At 36.2% G+C, this 20,204-nt stretch overlaps 1 protein-coding gene across 2 annotated transcripts in view; it reads left to right on the top strand.

Annotated features, from left to right (window-relative positions):
* LOC112053860 (F-box/LRR-repeat protein 7) overlaps positions 1 to 8,938 on the top strand; it is a 58,557-nt gene extending 49,619 nt beyond the window's left edge. For both annotated transcript variants that reach the window (XM_052888440.1, XM_052888439.1), the window contains exons 6-8: positions 154 to 299; positions 1,825 to 1,998; positions 3,961 to 8,938. In XM_052888440.1, coding sequence (XP_052744400.1) covers positions 154 to 299; positions 1,825 to 1,998; positions 3,961 to 4,173 — 533 coding nt within the window. In that variant the 3' untranslated portion in view covers positions 4,174 to 8,938. The remainder of the gene's footprint in view (positions 1 to 153; positions 300 to 1,824; positions 1,999 to 3,960) is intronic.
* Positions 8,939 to 20,204: the final 11,266 nt, after the last annotated feature.

Consider the following 20,204-nt stretch of genomic DNA (forward strand, 5'->3'; position numbering starts at 1 on the left):
CGAACCGGATTCGAACCCACACCTTCCGGAATCGGAGACTGCTCCCGTCTATCAATGTCGTATCGTATAGTGCAATTAAATACCAAGTTTTTTATCATATATACCTAAAGCACCCTGTATAATCTTTGACATTATAATATGATCTTTTCCCAGATGCTGGTGTACGGTGGATACCTTCGTACTGCGCACTCAAAGAGTTGAGTGTGTCCGACTGCACCGGGGTTACGGACTTTGGGTTGTACGAGTTAGCCAAGCTAGGGCCGGCCTTACGATACATTTCTGTGGCTAAATGTTCACAGGTAAGTTATAGTTTGATCATAACCATAGGCAATAATCCAGTGCCCACCCTAGGATTGTTGGCTACCGATTTGAAATTCTAATACGGACTCTAAAATACTGGTAGTTTACATAGTATTTAATTAAATAGTACTATAATAATGAATCTTGACTCTTGTCATGTCGAGAGGCCCATCCCAGGAAATAATCGTAGATACGCCAATGGTCATAATCACAATTATAATCATAATTGTAGTCATGATAGTAATCGTTTCAGTCAATGGTCTTATAGCGAAAAGCTTCCACCAACAAACAACCTTAAGAAGCTTTCGCTTAACTGCTGGATCAAGGGTCGTATTCAGAAGGCAGTGATTCTTAGGACGGTGCGTATTGTGAGGTGGTTTCTTACTCTGGAACCCTGACCACCGGTTGTTTGGGGACTCAAAAATGTCCCGCAGCGGGAGGGTTGATTTTTTTTCATAAGTTTTTAATTGTGTTTTGTATTTTATAAACATTGTTATAAATTTAACAGACTTCAAAAACATAAAACGTACCGATTTAACTAAAAAGCGAAAAATAACATCATATTATGTTCCATTATCATTATCATATTACCTACTGATCAGTTTAAAGGCGCTGCTAACCCGATGATGTATTAATTCACCTTGACCTTCCTAAAAAAAAAAAATAATTTTCAAAATTGGTTAAAAAATTACGAATTTCTGAGGTAACAAACATAATAAAAATAGGCGTCAAACTGAGAATATCCTCTTTTTTTGAAGTCGGTTAAAAAAAGGGACGTACTTGTATAAATAAATGCTATAAAGAAAAATAAAAAGAGTAATAACCAAGTTGACGATAAAAAAAATTAAAACGATCGAATTGAGAGACCTCGTCCTTTTTTTGAAGACGGTTAAAAATTAACAATATTCTTATCATTGAAAACGAAAGAGACGACAAACAAACTACGACGAAACGAACGAAATTTAATATTGTCTTTAATGATCGTATTCTCGTGATCTTATTTGAAACGTGTGATAGTGCTCAATAGTGCTTCAATTGAAAGATGCGAGCACAATTTCAAACATATAGAGTCTGTGAATAGTCATAAAACGAGTGCCTGTGAAGGCTAGACCTTCTTTTTATAAAAGCTGAAAATTTGTCAGTCATTTGTTCATGCCATATCATACGATACTCAACTAATACGATACTTAACTGTGGAATTCGGACTTTGGGAGGTAATAGGTTTTTTTCTCTTTTTTTAACTGACTTAAAAAAAGAAGGAGGTTGTCAATTCAACGCGTATGTTTATTTTAATGTTTGTTACCTCGTAACTTTGTTTACGCTATAGTCACAGTATGAACATTGAAAACTGCCATTATAGGTGATATCGCAGTCAAAAGCTGTTATTAAATAGCAAAAAAAAAACAGACTTATAAAATGTTGAAGGTATGGCCACTGCAGCCTATTAGATCAAGATAAGAATAGAGAATATTACACGTATATTGCTCCATTTGAAGTGGCACTAAAGGGTTGTTAATATTCCAGGTATCAGACTCTGGAGTGAGGACTTTAGCGCGTCGCTGCTATAAGCTCCGGTACCTAAACGCGAGGGGGTGCGGCGCGCTAGGGGATGATGGGGTCGAGGCGATCGGCAGGGGGTGCTCGAGGCTACGGGCGCTAGATTTAGGGGCTACTGATGTCTCAGAAGCTGGACTGCAGGTATTTTTTTATGTCGTCATTATGTTTTCCAGCATTTTTTTTTATAACTAGACCAGTGGCGTGCACTTCATAGATACATAAACGCAATGCGTACCTTGAGGATTTATTAAGTACCTGTATTAGAGGAGGATTTTCGCATTCTATACAATTTGTACCTATAGTACATACCCTAGTTAAAACCCTTGTGCACGCCACTGAATTAGATGCCCCACTTAATGGTAAGTGGGAAAGCATCGTCTACAAACAGAATAACAACTTCGAAGGGTATGAAAGCAAGACATCTTAATCTGTGTAAAGAATGAATTTTATGCGATTTTCTATACTAATATTACGAGTATAAAGAGGAACGATTAGATTGTTTGTTTGTTTGCATTGAAGGCTCTGAAACTACTGAACTTTTTAAATAACTCTTTCAATGTTAGGAAGCTACACTATCTCCGAGTGCTTTTATCCCCGTATTCATACGGGAACAAGAACTACGCGGGAACTAGATACGCTAGGAACTGCGTAATGTCTGCTATTACTTATACTCGCAGATGTAATGTATCATGAGGATCGTTTAGGCATATAATTTATCTAGGTTTTGTGTAATTTAGTCAAAATATGAACCTAATTGTTTGAATGGATAAAGTCACCACCCGGGGAAGTCCCTGGCATGTAGTATATAAATAATATGAGCATGGGTCATTAAATTTTTTTTTTCATTCGAAATGTGGGTTTTGTGAGAGTACTTATATAAAAGATTTAAATTGTGGGTTACCTGGTAATGGCAATCTAATCGGCGTTTACCGACCCTTGTCAAAAGCGAACCTGTCTAAAGTTAGATTAACTTTTACGTACAACTTTTTTGGGAAAAATGTCCACTTTTTCCAAAAAAGTTGTTGTTGTAAAGCTGAGCTTTTTTTATTCGTTAGCCCTTGACTGCAATCTCACTTGATGGAAAGTGATGATGCAATCTAAGATGGAATCGGGCTAACTTGTTAGTAGGAGGATGAAATTCACAACCCTTTTGGTTTCTACACGACGTCGTACCGGAACGCTAAATCGCTTGGCGGTACGTCTTTGTCGGTAGGGTGGTAACTAGTCACGGCCAAAGTCTCCCACCAGCCATATCTGGACCAATTAAGAAAACCTCAATTAGTCCAGCCGGGGATCGAACCCAGGACCTCCGTTTTGTAAGTCCACTGCGCATACCACTGCGCCACGGAGGCCGTCAAAAGCTGTTCACCATCTGGTGAAACACAACAGCTCAGCTGTGATAGCCTTGTTCAGTTAACTAAGTTTAAAACTACTAACTCCCTCATCTTGAGTAGTCGAGTTATAAAAACTAGCAGATACACCATGGTTTCACCGGCGTAGTTTTCGTTCCCGTAGGAATACGGAGATAATATCACACAAACAGCAGTGGAATTTTCAAAATCGGTTCAGTATCAGGTTGTAATCTTAAGATTACAACCTCATTCATCATCAATATCAACCCACATTCGGCTCACTGTTGAGCTCAAGTCTTCTTTAAGAATTTAGGCCAATAGTCCACCGCGCTGGCCCAATATGGATTGGCAGACTTGGCAGACACACACGCAGATAATTAAGAACATTCTCTGGTATGCAGGTTACCTCACGATGTTTTCTTTCACCGTTTGAGACGCGTGATATTTAATTTCTTAAAATGCACACGACTAAGTTGGATGTGCATGCCCCGGACCGGATTCGTACCCACACCCTCCGGATTGGAGGCAGAGGCTATCACGGCTCACAATCTTTTTAATAATGTTAGTTCAGATATTGGCAATTTTTCTAAGAACTTCTTAGTAGGAGCCCAGAGTTGAGAATTCATTTGTTATGGACGAGAGAGTGAGTTACAACGTCCCGGGCATTAACTTCACCACCTTATAATGATCGTTACAAAGTCTAACATTATCATCTTAAGTGTAAATATATAAAAACTTTTTCTCCTTTCAGATACTAGCCCGATGTTGTCCAAACTTGAAGAAGCTGGCTCTACGAGGCTGTGAACTTATAGGCGACGACGGTTTAGAAGCAGTAGCCTACTATTGTCGGGGTCTCACCCAATTAAACATCCAAGATACGCCTGTAACGTTGAGAGGATACAGAGCTGTGAAGAAATACTGCAAGCGATGTGTCATAGAACATACGAATCCTGGATTTTGTTGACAGAAACTTTGGGAAACGGAGGTACAATTACCATCTCATTCTCATTGAGATAGACAAGATTGAAACACTTGGACTAATATTACCTAGCTAAGTTAGATTAGGACAATAAAGCGGCTGTGGGTGGGCCATAGTGGTCGCAGAACAGATGGCCGCTGGGGCAGACGTGTTCTGGAGCGAAGTCTACGTACCAGGACGCCTTTCAGTTTGGTTGTCTAACGGCCTTAAGAAGGATGTGGCTGGATGAGGAAGGCGGAGGATCATGTGTCATCACTCTATGGACTGTTGTCCTTTCCAATAGCGAAACTCATCGAAAGCTTTTCGCTTGGTTGAAGGAAAGGCATGGTGGATAAGGGAGTATTGTTTAGAAGACATGACTTCGGAGCTTCGGCTTTTGAGATACTTAAGTTCATGTCTTTAAGAGTCGTTTATGTACAAACTAGTTTTGAGTCCGTCCAAGTCCTTGTTTCTGCTCTAAAGAGACATTGTAAGGACTAAGCAGAGAATAATATTTGAGGTATTCCTCTGATATTTTAATACCTAATTGTTCGATGCAGCTAGATCACTTAAACACTTACGAGCAATGATCTTTAACGACGTACATCTTGTTTAACTAAGCTTCTTTAGTACCTATTAGTTAAAGTTTGATAAACTAAGCTAAGCTTATTTAATAAGCTTAGCTTAGTTAGCAAGCTGCCCAAGGCGATAAATGTGTCCGTTATTATTGTATAAATTGATAAGAAATTTTAGAAGATTCTTAAAAATAATATCTTTATTGCTAAGAAAACAGAAAGTTATAGGCAATTATAAAAATATCTGTGTTGTACAAGTTTTTTATCAATTACAGATAGTCGAAGTATTTTTTACTTATTAACAAAATCCTTGTTAAGAAATGTTAGAACTTACCTAAGGTATGTTATTACAACTTATTTCTACTGTATAGGTACTTTCAATTGTATTTATAGGTAAATTCCTAATATTCGGTGCATTCCGAATATAATAAAAGAGGTGCTTTCGATAACTTAGAATGTACATGTTGAAAATATTATGTAGGTTTTTTTATATAAGTTCATAGCTCATTAAAGCCACACTGCGTCCAACTTGCATTCATTTGCAACTTCATTTAGTAATTACTTGGAAGCGTGGCGATCTATTGACGCTACGGGATTGAACTCCATAGAACTTTATAATCCAAGATTAGAATTAGAAACGACGTTAAACCATCTATATAATTAATGTAAAGTGTTTCAAATTTAAATATTACAATTATTAATAGTTTAGATTGATTAAAAATAGTTTCGCCAAAAAACTTTTAGGCAACCTGCTTGCAATATATTTTTAACAATTTTAAACACTTTTCATTAAATAAGCAGATGGGTGAAAGTTGTTTCTGATTAGGATATTGTACTTTTATAAAACAAGTCCATATTAAAATCACAAGAGGCGTGGCAGAGTTGGTAGCGTGCCGTTTAGCTCAAATGAGCTATGACCCTAATGTGAATCTTAGTTATAGTTTTTGTATATATCATAACCTTTAATAATTGTAGTGATTCTTATAGTAATATAAATTACAATTAACATTAAAGTTACAATGCAATTTGCGGCGTGAAACAAGGTCCATTTACGAGCGTTGTACTTTACATCAAGTATGTGTTCTTAACAAAATTGGAGTAATAATTCTTAACATTCAACGCTTTCAAGTTAAAATTTCAACATAACAAATTCGTGAAATGCTAATTAATTTTAGGTATTACTGTTTAGAGCTTTGAATTTATCTCCTTTTGTGGCATTAAATTCGCGTTGTAAATGATTTATGTTTCTTATAATGTTTTGAATGGATCAAGAGCTTGCAATAGCCATACCTACCTCATTTTATGAAGGCTGAAAGTTTGTCAGCCTGTGGTCCGTAGGTAAATACGGTAGACAATTATGGATGTTAGGCTGTGGAGGCTTTGGAAGGGAGCAGATTTCAAGGTTCAAGGCCTTAACCGTCAAAGAGTAAAGTGTGTTTTTTTATATTTATCACGGAATAATATGAGAAATTATGTCCCCAATCGCCAATCATTTAGCTTTGCGGCACCTTTTTTAAAAACACCGCTTAAGATTTATTAAAGAAAATTATTTATTTTTTTTATTTAAGTTAAGGATTTCAACGAAAGAAATGATGTCAGGACATGGGAGAAATGATTCCTCATGACCAGTGACATGCACCTGCAAGATGCAAAAATGTACTGCATACTCTGATGATCGATTCTGTTGGACAAACATTATACATAGTTTGACAAGAAATTACCCAATTTTTACTTATAGTGCATACCCCAGATAAAAACCTTATGCACACCACTGCAGTCATGACATCCTTCACTCTAATATTTTCCTAAACCTAAGGTTGTAAGAGATCGCTATGAAGCGATAAGGCGTCCTTTTGTGTCCTACTTCTTATTTTCTTATTTGCTTGTTACGTTGTTCCTTTCTTTGTTTTGTAGTGTACCAGTGATGTGTATAAATACATAATTCCTGGAGAAATTATTCAATAATTACGTTTTATAATTGGATTATTGAGGATCTAACCCTTGATACTTTCCAAAGTCACTACGGTTAAACTCCATAATCGACTACCGTACTTACATATAGTAGGAGCATGAGCTGATAAGTTTTCAGATTTCTTGAGATGAGGTAGGTCTGGCCGTCGCAGACTTTTGGTCCAGAAGAACTGACATTCAGAGTTCTTGCCAAAAAACTCGCATTAGATCTAATAAAAAATATCTCAAAAGAAAGTATGAATGGAAAGTATAAATTAGCATCACGCAACGGAATAAATCAACACTCTATAGAACGAAATATCTAAAGGACTTCGCAGTGAATGTAAAAAAAAAATCTCTTTTATGTGATTTTTGTAATTCTTTTATTTAATAGGCACACTTTTTAATGCTTTTTACTTTTATCATAAGCTGTTTTTATATATCATGTTTACCTACCTAATATTGAGTATAACATGGATAAGAGACAGTTCGTAGGTACCATTGCAACATCTGTACCTTTATGCTCCGAAACTTCCAAAATACCGGCCAAGAGTGAGTCGAACTCGCGCACGAAGGGTTCCTTACAAATCCATTAAAGGGAAAATAATCAAGGGCAAAAAAATAGGGAAGTGGGTTGTTGTATAGTAAGTCCCTTATTTATTCTATTTTGTTTTTTAGAATTTGTTGTTGTGCTTCATCTGTGAAAACTTCAACTGTCTAACTATTACGGTTCATGAGATACACTTTTGTGAAAGACGGACCGACCGGTTTCAACCTTTGGCTACGGATCCCTAAAAATATAAAAATCCTCATCTCCATGAATCTTTGTTATAGGAAAATTATACACTGACATCATAATGTAGGTGGCAATATTGGTACACTTTATGGTACAATCAGGTTAATGTCACTATAAAAGATTTAAGAGCTTCTCAGTTTATATTGTTGCGCTCGTTAAATATATTGGAGGGAATCAGTTGGACTTATTTTATAATCATAATCTAATAAGGCTTTATCTTTCCTTTCTACAGCGGTAATTTCTAACAAGAAAACACTTTTAGAGAAAAACAAAGGCTCAATTTACATTGCTACGGTATGCAATAAAAGCGAATTTATTGTACAATGCGTAGTGAATTTTATGTCAATTGTATAACATACAATCTTAATACTTGCGCATTCTTGAGAATTCCCCTAGGTAATATTAGCTAGGGTAATTCTCGAAAATGAGCAATTACAGCGGTGCCTTCTGGGCAATACTCGAGAAGTGGCGCGAAAAGCTCGGTCGGTCGATAGTAAAGGTTGTAAAGTAGGTCTAAATCCTTTAAAATGTCTAATTATTTCTCTGATATTCCTTTACTCATCATTGTCCTCTTCTTCTAATGAGACAGAAATAAGTGATATAAAAATAGGATTAAATTTTAATCATTCTTGTCATCGATATAAATCGTTAGATGGGCCCCATATTAAAGAACGCACAATGTTATGTCATTACTTAAAGACGTGCACGCACATTTTAACTTAGTATGCAAGAAGCACATGCTGTGACTTGAAAAATATTTTACTGTTTCTCTTGTTAAATCCCTGAATTATGCCTTTGTGTACATTTTGGAAGTGTAAAAACACAAGCCGCAACACGAATAATGAGAAAGTTGTTACTTTTCATTCGTAAGTATTTGCGAAACCAATGACAATTCCACGACGCTTTGGGCCCCATCTAACGATCTACGATCGATGATCCTTGTCAAGTAAAATCCTTGTCAAAAAATCTAGACTAACAACTGACCGTGCCTCAAGGAGAAGCCGCGAGAATTCGCGAACATTACCGCGGATTCTTTGACCATAAGAAGAAAAACTTTAAAATATGTATAAGTAATGTATACTAGGAACAACCTTAATGCAGGATACATAGGAGTTTATTTTTTGTATATTAAAACTTATTAAATCAAATTATTACTTTCGGTGAATATAATTAGAAAAATATAAAAATATTATTAGGTGCAAAAAAAACTATATTTATTCTGTGCCATAGAACATAAGTGCAACGTATTCTATAAAATACCTAAACTTTAAGTTTGTATTATTTAATAATGTGTAAATTTTTTGAATAAATATTGTAGAAATGCTATAAATATGTAATTTAAAATTGTAGATTGTGTCTTTTAAAGATGTTTTTGTTTATATACAACCTATTTAATAACAATTATATTGTTATTTGAGTTTTTGAATTATTAAAATATAATTTATATGAATATGCATTGTTTTCTTTGTGTGCCTATATACTTCATATTCAGAAACTGGAAGATAGAGGAGATTATTGGGCTTGTTTGTAAATATTCATAATGTAAATTGTAATTCAAAATTTCCTCAATTTGGGTTGGTACTTTTGTCACTGATTTTGAAGGTATTAACAGTCCTTCGTCTTCATCACCAGACCCCTCATGACAGTCACAACCCATCTAGGTGGAAAGTTTTCATCAATACAAATTAATCAAGCCCAAACACAAGGTAGCTGCTGTAAACCGTTAAGGAGTTCCCTTAATTAACCTTGGTCTTTATTACCAGACCCCTATGATAATCACAACCCATCTAGGTGGAAAGTTCTTCTCATTACAAATTAATCAAGCCGAAACACAAGGTAATTGCTGTAAATCGTTGAGGAGTTCCCTCGTCTAAATTTTGGCTCCATCATCAGATCTATTCCAAACCTTAGTGCTTAAAAATACATAATAATAAAAATTATGAACAAACTAGTCATCCATACAATTTTATAAAGTTCTCTTCGTTTTATCCAAGTTTCCATCGGGATCCCATGGAGCGCGGCTTCAAGTAATCGATGTAAAAAAATACCGGTCAACTTGAGAACCTCCTTCTTGAAGTCGGTTAAAAAGATGTTATACGCACATAAAAGTGACAAATGGAAAATCAATAGTATCAAATGTAATCAAGCTAACACGCCTATACTGGCTAATAACAAAATCGATGCCTTCTATACATTTATTAAAAGCCTGAAAACCAATACCACAATCATATATTGGTAACCTATTAATTAATTTTTAACTTTAAATCAATTAACACACAGCTTAAATTCGATTGAAAAGGCTTCGCATTTTTCATCATATCGCCTGATTAACCTTGACTGGGTTGAGGTTAAGCGTAAATTGAATTGCCAATTGTTGGACCTGCTCTTCATAGCGGGGGATAGATAAGAGAGAGCTTTACAACGTAAATTGGACCCTCGTTACTCGAATTAGGGTTCAAAATTGAATCAAACAGCGTTTCTCATTGTCGCTGTCACAATTCCTTTTGTACCGTTTAAGCTCTCTTCGATTTCTGTACCTTTGTAAGGATTTCCGAATGTATCCTGTAATAAAAAAGAAAAAAAAACGTTGACTTTTTGTTGTGAAAGTGACTAAGCTAAAAGCTTTTAATCTGCTACAAATTACTCGAGTTTCCCTTACAAACTTTTTTAATCCGTTTTCCCTTAAATTTTCTCCAAATCAGGGTAAAATCATAGCTTTTAATAAGCTTTTAGTTAAGTTTTAGAGAACTATTAAATAAGGTTTTAAACTCTAAGTTTTTTTTTTTTAATTACATGACATTAATGACAGAACAACAGGTACGAATGCTTTTAACCATATTTTAAACGATTTTACAAATGGATCTGTTTTCGACTCATAAATACGTAAATGTATTTGTATGTATGCGATTTTCTCAAAAACTACAAATCCCTTTGGTGTTTTTGTTATTTAAATGAGTATCAGTAGTTAGTATCAGTAGTATTGTGTCACAGATTTTAATGAACATGTAAATATGTAAATATCATGAGATCGAATTTTTGATCCTCCCAACTCCCATGATTTTGATCGTGATTTTAGTATTTTTGCATAAAAGAAATTTATATGACACAACATTATTTACCATTTTTTACAATTAACGGGTATTTGACTAGGAAACTGAAGGCGATTTTTTCCTTTAAAACAAAAGTATCGAAGTAGGTACCTACACAGTTTAAAACATAGATCTATAATCTACACCTACTCTTAAATCTATGGTTTCAAATGAGTTATTTTATACAAATGCGTATTAATTTTTTCCACTCAAGTTACTGACGACCGCTATTTGGCAAATTAGGCAACAAATCACCGCCGCTCGTAGATTTGGTAATGGCGTCGTAAACCTTAGGGCAAGCCTCGCCGCCCACATGTTCACGAGTAAAATATTAAATGCTTGCCCCATTAAACACTCTGTCGATCTAATTATTGGATTGGCTGTTGATGGTAATAAAATACACCTGTTGCCTATTGGTGTATTTTATTTTTTGCACATTAGGCATTTGCACGAGCAACGGCGGAGGCAACTGGAACCGACGACTGCTACTGTTGCCTCTACCGTTGGCATTGTGCTGCTCGTGTAAATGAACCCATAGGCTTCACGCATTTCACAGTGGGCGATTGAACGAGCTATTTTCGGAGTATCTCTGCGTGATTGAATGAGAAACGAGGAGATCTGCAGAAGAACCATAGTCACCGATATCGATGTGACTATTGTTAGCTATTGGCTAGCAATTGTTAATAATAGTTTCAATATCAATATCATTCATGTTTACCTATTTTTATTAAATGAATGTAATGGAACAAAGACTTCCGCCAATATGGCGACTGAATGTAATGAACACAGTTGAACAATAACTTCCGTCAATATGGCGACAAACGCCATATTGGCAGGTACACAGAGTCCGGCTATAAAAGACGATGTTGGCTGTCATAGGAGGCTTCATTCTTTGTTCACCTGTCTTCGCGAGAACACCTATCAAGTTATTGTGGGTATGTATTGCAATATTATTAAAATATCAATTAAATAATCAAAAAATATCAATTAAATAATCAATTTATTTAGAGTATATTGTATTATGTAATGAAATAAAGAAATTATAGTGTGATAAATTAGTTTGATTTAACACTATGGTTCTTCTGCAGATCTCCTTCAACGAGCCGCGAAGCTGAAGTGGTAATGGGCGGGTCACATAGTTCGTAGAGCCGATGGACGCTGGGGCCCCAAGGTGCTGGAACGACGACCCCGTTCTTTAGGTTAAATTTTGCTTACATTATAATTTAAATCAAAACTCAAAACAGATAATATACCACTCAGACCGCAGACGTGAGCTGATAATATGGAAATTCGAGTGCGTGACTCTCTCGCAGGGGTGACAAAGCGGGGCGCAATTATTAACGCATTTTTTAATTAAACCCAAAGGTGACCCTTCCCGATTATGCTAATAGACATACTAATGCATGTCCGTGACTTCGTCCGCGTGGAATCCCTTGACAACCTAAAAAAAAGATATCTAGATAGAAAGCTATCGCGGACTATTTTTTAGAACGTTTTATTTGGTATAATTTCGTCAAACATGTTTTTTTTGTAATTTTACAGCACAGCGACAGAATGATTTTTGCGTAACTTTAACAGCCTTGCAATGGAATGATTTTTGCGTAACTTTAACAGCACAGCAACGGAGCTATTTTTGCGTAAGTTTAACAGCGCAGCAACGGAATGATTTTTGCGTAACTCGAATCAGTAGTTGTCTGATATAAGCGCGTTGGACCAGACAATCAAACTCTGCAGCATTATAATATTTATAGTACACTGGCTGACGCCGCGCGTTTTCACCCACGTAGTTCCTGTTCCCGTGAAAATTAGGGGACAAAATGACATTCACAAATAACGTAGCTTAAAAAATCTAAATCCGTTTAGCAGATTACCCTCTACAACTTCGTAAATCTTTACCTCTTTATAAGTATAGCAGAAAAATATAACTAGAAATAAAATCGTAGAAGAATCCGATTCTTCCAAAGATTATCCTTAGAATTTAAGTTCTTAATATTTATTAAAATAAAACAGTATGAGTAATATTACCAGAGCTATCAAACCCTCAGGCAGGGGTAACAAAGCGAGGTAACGTAGTGCTATATATTATGTCCGTATTTTTAATTAAGCTCAAAGGTGACCCGCCCGGATAATGCTGACGGTGATATTTTGGGTGTCACGTTCAATACAATATTCAATATTCAAGCTTCTAACCGTTTTGGTACCAACTGGCGTCTGTGTGTTTAGGTTTTGTTGATTTATAGCATAATCCTAATTAATATTAAACATTCATACCTGTTCAATCGATCATTGTAGAGATTTACGTACACATTGTCGAGAGTAGGTACCTGTTATCCAATAAAGAAGTTGTTCCCAAGGGTTTGCAGTGATGTTGTATTAGCATTAATAAAATTCAAATTCATTTTATTCAATTGGAAGAGATAGAATTTAATCTGAATTAATTTACATTTAAATTATTTTTACATTACCGTGATGTAATATTGAAAATAAGTTGTTATTTTAAAATAAAACCTCTAATCTAAGGTTTTTACCAAGTAGGTATACGCCCAATTTGAGAAGAAGCATTGAAGAAGACACCAAGCCAGATATTTTTATTATTACCATCTTACAATACTTAACATGTTATAAACTTAAAGGTAATGTAACTTAATAAATTAAATATAATAAAGTTTAAATAAAATGCCATATTTTTAGATATGACAAATATTTTTTTTTTATTCTACATAAGTTAGCCCTTGACTACAATCTCACCTGATGGTAAGTGATGATGCAATCTAAGATGGAGGCGGCCTAACTTGTTAGGAGAAGGATGAAAATCCACACCCCTTTCGGTTTCTACACGACATCGTACCGGAACTCGCTCGTAAATCGCTTGGCGGTACGTCTTTATCGGTAGGTGGTAGTAACTAGTCACGGCCGAAGCCTCCCACCAGCCGAGAATTCCCGTTCCCCTCCAATTAGTCGTAAAGACTGTGTTGGGACTATGAATGACATTAGTTCATCGAGCGGGAATCGAATCTACAACCAGTGTAGTCCAGCATCTTTACTGAAGAACTATGCGTTGAGCATTACTTGACACTTGACAATAAACACCTTGATGAGATTTTTTTACGATCGATGTCGAGGGCGAAAGCTAGAATACAAATAAATACCTATTGTAAGCGCCTATTTAACTGTAAGTACTTAGCAGAAGGGCAGATTAAATGATACACGCGTTTGTAAGGCGTTGTCTCCACTAACGAATAGTATTATTACAGATTATTTTTAAGCTCTATACAGGGCCAAATACAGGTCTCAAACGCTGAAGGAAAATCATGGTTATTATGCACGCCATTGACGATCATTCTCACGTTTCTGCAGCACACACGACTATAACTGATCGTGTATTGGTCACTGCATGACGGCTCGACTTATGAAAGGTCTTCGCTGCCGTTTGCGCTGCAGAAACGTGACAATAATTGACCGTCAATGGCTGACTTTAGGAGACCTGCGTACCTGGGATTTTCGCAATTCTCTACATATGTGAAGTCTGCTAATCCGCATTGGGCCAGCGTGATGGTCTATTAGCCTAACTGCTCTTATTCTGAGAGGAGATTCGTATTCAACAGTAAGCCGTATATGGATTGTAATAAACCTACATGTACATACAGGACCAGACCACACTAGACGTTGTCCTTGTAAGCAAGAAGTGTAGAGCTGTAACGATCCAAATTTGAAAAGGAAAAAGTATCGAAATACTTGGATCCTGTTCACGAGATTAACGCCTTGTTGAATGTTGAGTCAACCATTATTGTTCCGATAGTCGTTTTCATAAGGTTTCGCACTTTTTGTACTCATTAAAATATTACTACAACGTTCCGATAGTCAAAATTTACAATTATCACGTTGTGCAATTGATTAGATAACAATGTCGACCAACAATCGATTAGCCCATGCATGGAAGCGACGCCTAATTACACTAAGTGCAAGTTATTTTAGTACGCAGTCTATTTATAGTTGTTTATCGTAAGTACTGGAAAATTTCTGTTTATTTTTACTTATCTATTTGTAGATTCAATCGACTGCGCGCTATCGCTGTGTGCTCAAATTGTCACACTTTGGAGTGCTTTTCACTAGATAACGATATTTTTGTATTGACCGTATCATCTGCAAACACGTCCAATATTATTTTATAGAAGGTTATCTTTTTGGAGTTACGTAGTTGTAGCGATAAGTTGTGAATAAATTGTACGCAGATTCGTCGCTGTTTTATTACAATAGGTGGCCCATGCATCTATCGTAGATCTTTAGATGGGCTTTAAAGCGTCGCGGAATTGTCATTGGTTTCGCACATTGAATACGTCATCACTCGTAACACATTTCTCTTTAATCATGTTGTGGTTTGTGTTATTACCCTTCCAAAATGAACACGAAGGCATAGTTAAGGAATTAAAATAAAAAAAACAGTAAATATTTTTTTAAGTCTACGTCCACCCACGGCATGCGCTTGTACTAAGATAAGATGTGCGTGCACGTCTTTGGGTAATGACATAAAATTGTGCGTTCTTTAGTATGGAGGGGCCCATCTAACGATTTATATCGATGGACCCGTGTCGGTGTTTTTATAATTCCGTTCCTATATTTTCACTCCCAGGCATTTGGTGTATCAGCTCAAATAGACATATCAATATTTGTATCAATCATCACCGTCATTATAAGCCGATGGATGTCCATTTCTGGGCATAGGCCTCTTGTAATGACTTCCTAACACCTCAATTCTGATCTGCCTGTAACAATATTGTACCTTAAATAAAATCTCCTACCGCGTATCGTATTCGAAAAATCAGCGGGGCATGACATGTTTTAACCGACCTAAAAAAAGGAGGAGGTTCACAATTCGACGCGTATTTTTTTAAAGGTTTATTACCTCATAACTTCATCACTGGCTTGGCACCGCCTTCAAAGTTGTTTTGACGGCCTCCGTGGCGCAGTGGTATGCGCGGTGGAATTATTGACGGAGGTCCTGGGTTCGATCCCCGGCTAGGCCGATTGAGGTTTTTCTTAATTGGTCTAGGTCTAGCTGGTGGGAGGCTTCGGCCGCGGCTAGTTACCACCCTACCAACAAAGACGTACCGCCAAGCGATTTAGCGTTCCGGTACGATGTCGTGTAGAAACCGAAAGGAGTGTGGATTTTCATCCTCCTCCTAACAAGTTAGCCCGCTTCCATCTTAGATTACATCATCACTTACCATCAGGTGAGATTGTAGTCAAGGGCTAACTTGTAAAGAATAAAAAAAAAAATAAAAAAAAAGTGATCAGAAGGTAGCACGTACGATGTTATTTTTCGCTTTTTAGTTTATTTTCTGATTGTGAAGTCGGTTAAATCTGTTTATGAAAATTTTGTGAAGCTTATCATGCATCACGAAAATGAATTCAGCCATTGGTCGTTATTTCGAAAATTAGCTTGAAGAGAAGGACAGGACGCATAAAAATTGTCTTTCGTGTTCTTTATGCATAACAGGGGAGGATCCTCTCTTATTTATGTTATCTAAGTACAGACTAGGTTTCTGCTATTTAAATATATTATAGATGTGTACGGACCCCTTTGTAATGCGTGTTGTAATAACCACTTGACAAGCTTTTATTGTTATCTTTGACAGTTAGTCGCTTCACTACTATCAGATGGTACCATAGACTAAAACCCACCAGCCTAATTTGTACTGTAGCGCGAGTCTGTGAAAATCAGAACATTGTTTTTTATTCTTTACAAGTTAGCATCATCACATACCATCAGGTGAGATTTTAACCTTGAATACAATCTCACCAATAGTAAGTGATGATTCAATTTAGTTTACTTCCAAACATCATGATTCTGAGCCGCCTGCATCCAGCGAATCCTCACGCTTGATGTCTTCGTGGGGGTCGACCAACACAACGCTTTCGGGTGTGGGGTCTCCATTCCAGCACCTTGGGACCCCAACGTCCATCGGCGTTTCGATCTATTTGCCCCACCCATTGCCACTTCGGCTTCGTGACTCGGTGACTACTTTGTTACGAATCTCCTCATTTTTAATTCGATCACGCAGAGACATTCCGAGCATAGATCATTCCATCGCCCGCTGTGTGACTCTGAGCCTTCTTATAAGGCCCGTATTTATCAAGAGCAATGCATAAACAAGTGATTATATAAAAAGGAATGTATGTTTCATACTTTCCACTGTCTTCACTATCGACACTTTATATCCAAGGTTCTCAATCTATACTAAATTATAAAGCTGAAGAGTTTGTTTGTTTGTTTGATTGATCTCGCTAATCTCAGGAACTACTACTGATCCGATTTGAAAAATTATTTCAGTGTTAGATGGCCCATTTATCGAAGAAGGCTATGTGCTATATATTATCCCCGTATTCCTACTGGAACGAGAACCACGTGGGTAAAACCGCGCGGCGTCAGCTAGTAATTAAGAACGTAACGAAAACGAAGCCTTTTCACGTATCATATGAGATAAAAGTGTAGGGTAGTAAGTATGTTATATAAGGCACCTACACAGTTAAAAATATATTCCGTACAATTCTGATGTTTATTTATCTCGAACAAAAGCATTTGGGGCAAACATTGAAAAACAAATCCACTCAAGTTGTCAAGAAGTTTGAGTTCGAACAAAATGTCTGCTCAATTGTGAAGACGATTCGCATCTACTTTGGAAAACATTGTTGCAGGTGGAAACGAAATCGGATGAAACGCCGAACTTGGGTAAAATGTCTCAATTCAAATGGAAAGTCAGATTTGAGAAACAACTTTGAATACAATCTTTTGAGAATACCTTCTTTGCACAGATGAGTATGGGTTTAATTTGAATTGGCACGGGTATCAGAGCATTTACCCTATTTATTTTTTTGTACTTTATAGATTTATAGTAGTATATTCTGGAGATTCTAGAGGCATACAATATACATGCATATTGCTATGAGATTTATCATATTTTTTGGAGACTCAGAAGTAGATTACAAAAATAAGAAAACCGATGTTTATGGTTATGGCTCACAACATTTGTCAGTACAAGCAAAATAAGACCCTAGAATGACCTTGAGTGGAGTAACGAACTTGTGATCGTTTTATGTAGGGTTAAGGAATCCTTTGGCAGTTAACTAACACTCCCCTTTTCCACTCAAAGCACTCTCCCCGCCTATCCCAAGTATAAAGAGTTACACAATAACCATACGACGACCGACCGTACAACGAGCGCCTTATATAGCAAGCCATTCCCGCCAACCGATCGCTACCCCTCTCAAACTCCCTACTCTTTACGTAAACAAGTCGCGCCACCTAGCACGAGCCAACACGAGATCGAGCGACGTCATATCCGTCTTAGACTACTATTTCCTACAATATCAATATCACTGAAGAAAATATATGTATAAATTTTGTTTTTTTTAGCTGGTCATAAGTTCGATCCACGATGCTGTACTTCTCTTACCGACTCCAACACATTTTATCTACCTAGTTAGAGGGAATGGGAATTAGTGAAATAAAAAAAAAATGGCAAATATTCTATTTAAAAAGATTGTGATTAAAATGTACATACATATTGTGGCTATATAAAACTTTATATTGCATTGAAACCTAATATCGGGAGAGTTAACATTGCTACTCACACTACAAATAAATATTTTATTAGAGTAATTAATAAGTACTTTCAATCAAAGAACGTTAGGCCGATTTTATCCTGACATTAAAGTTCATGAACAAACACACATTAGTAGTAATTAAAAACGAAGTGCATTAGGTCCATTTTATTCTGGCATTATTTTTATGAACACTCAGGAAAACCAGTAAAGTTAGGAGTGTAGATTATCTAGAGATAGAGCATTTTCCATTGGCATACGGCATAAATCTCGTTAGCAGTAAAATGTTGTACGAGATGGGCTAACGAAGTACATGACCTATACATGTTAAATACATATATCTACGTACGAATATATTAATTTTTTTTAGTCTCTCATCTATTCTTTTAATAAATCTGTAAATAGGTTAATTGAAACGAAATATATTTCCAAAATAACTATCAGGGGGTGATTAGTGATAGATACTGATGCCAAAAATGCAATCAATAAATTTTTTGTATGTCTGTCTGTATGTTTGTTATAGAATAGAAACAATAATTTCTCAACGGATTTTAACGAAACTTAGTATAAATATTCTTCATACTCCTGGGCAGGTTATAGTATACTTTTCATCACGTTACGATCAATAGAAACAGAGCAGTGAAGCGAAATGTTGGGAAAACGGGAGAAGTTACTCCATTTTTACAGCGATGTTGTAAGGGCTGGATTAAAGAGATCTAAGGGCGGTCGAAGTCGCGGGCGCCCGCTAATTATTATATAATTTAAAAGTATTTTTATTTATTATGACGCTTTGAAAAATTAATTAATTTATAAAATTAATCACCCATTTTAAACAAAGTACATTAAGTGCATTTTATTCTAGCATTATTATATAGACACTCACGAACACCAAAGGTGTGTAGACCAAGAGATAGGTACCCTCACCGTACAGCATAAATCTAGTTAGCAGGAAAATGTGCTACGCGACGTAGCTCCTGCTACGTGAAGTGAAGTTAGTCGTAATACCTTTTACTTCGAGTTAAGGGTTTAAGTGATCAAGTGAAAGTCTCTCTTGAAATAAGGATTTATTATGGCTATATTTTAGTAGTTTAAGGTCTTTTTGAGAGAGATTGTCCGGGGAAAAATTGATAGTTACCACGCTAACGGCAATGACGTACCGCCAAGCGATTTAGCGTTCTGGTACGATGTCGTGTAGAAACCGAAATAGGCGTGGATTTTCAAGTTAGCCCGCTTCCATCTCAGATTGCATCATCGTTGTAAAGAAAAAAAAAAGAAAATATCGAAGAAGAATTTTCGTTATCATGGTCACAGTTATTGCTACCGCCAATCAGTTAAAGTTTAAGAAAACCACAATCGACCCAGCCGGGAATCAAACTCGGGACCCTTGTCTTGCAAATCCGCAGTTTTACGGCCTCCGTGGCCGTAAAACTACCTGGTATCCCATTCCTAGCAGAAGGCAATTTTAAAATTTCTGAATTATCTGATGGGCTTCGGTAAGGTGCCACCCAACAGTATGAAACAAGCATGCAACATTATTTCTACATTAATAGATGTTCTGAATTTTAAATTTAAAAGCAATTCGTTGAATCAAGTAAAAGTCAAAGTCAAAGTTAATTTATTTCAATTACAAGGCTTACAAGAACTTTGGGAATGTCAGGTCTCGTCAGGGAACGTTATTAAATAATGGTGATAATCTAAGGGTTTATTAAGTATAAATTATCTCTTTGACGGGTATTTTATATTTCACAAGAGCTTTGTGTATAACAAATAGAACTCTTACGATGGATTACAATATAGTCAGTAGCGCGGCATCTTGTGTACTAGAGCTTATGTATGCTCGACTCCCTCTATGAAAAGATCAAAGGAATTTTGTAATATCATCTTTTCGTGAGGTAATACCTACATAATACAGTACGCAAAAATATTTGTATGAATAGAGTATGTATCCAAGCGTTATTGAAATGGCAAGATGTTTTCGTATTTTTTTTTTCAAAAATGGATCGTATTTCTTAAGATAGTTTAAAA

Source organism: Bicyclus anynana, chromosome 22, assembly GCF_947172395.1.
Source record: "Bicyclus anynana chromosome 22, ilBicAnyn1.1, whole genome shotgun sequence".
Taxonomy (NCBI): Eukaryota; Metazoa; Arthropoda; class Insecta; order Lepidoptera; family Nymphalidae; genus Bicyclus; species Bicyclus anynana.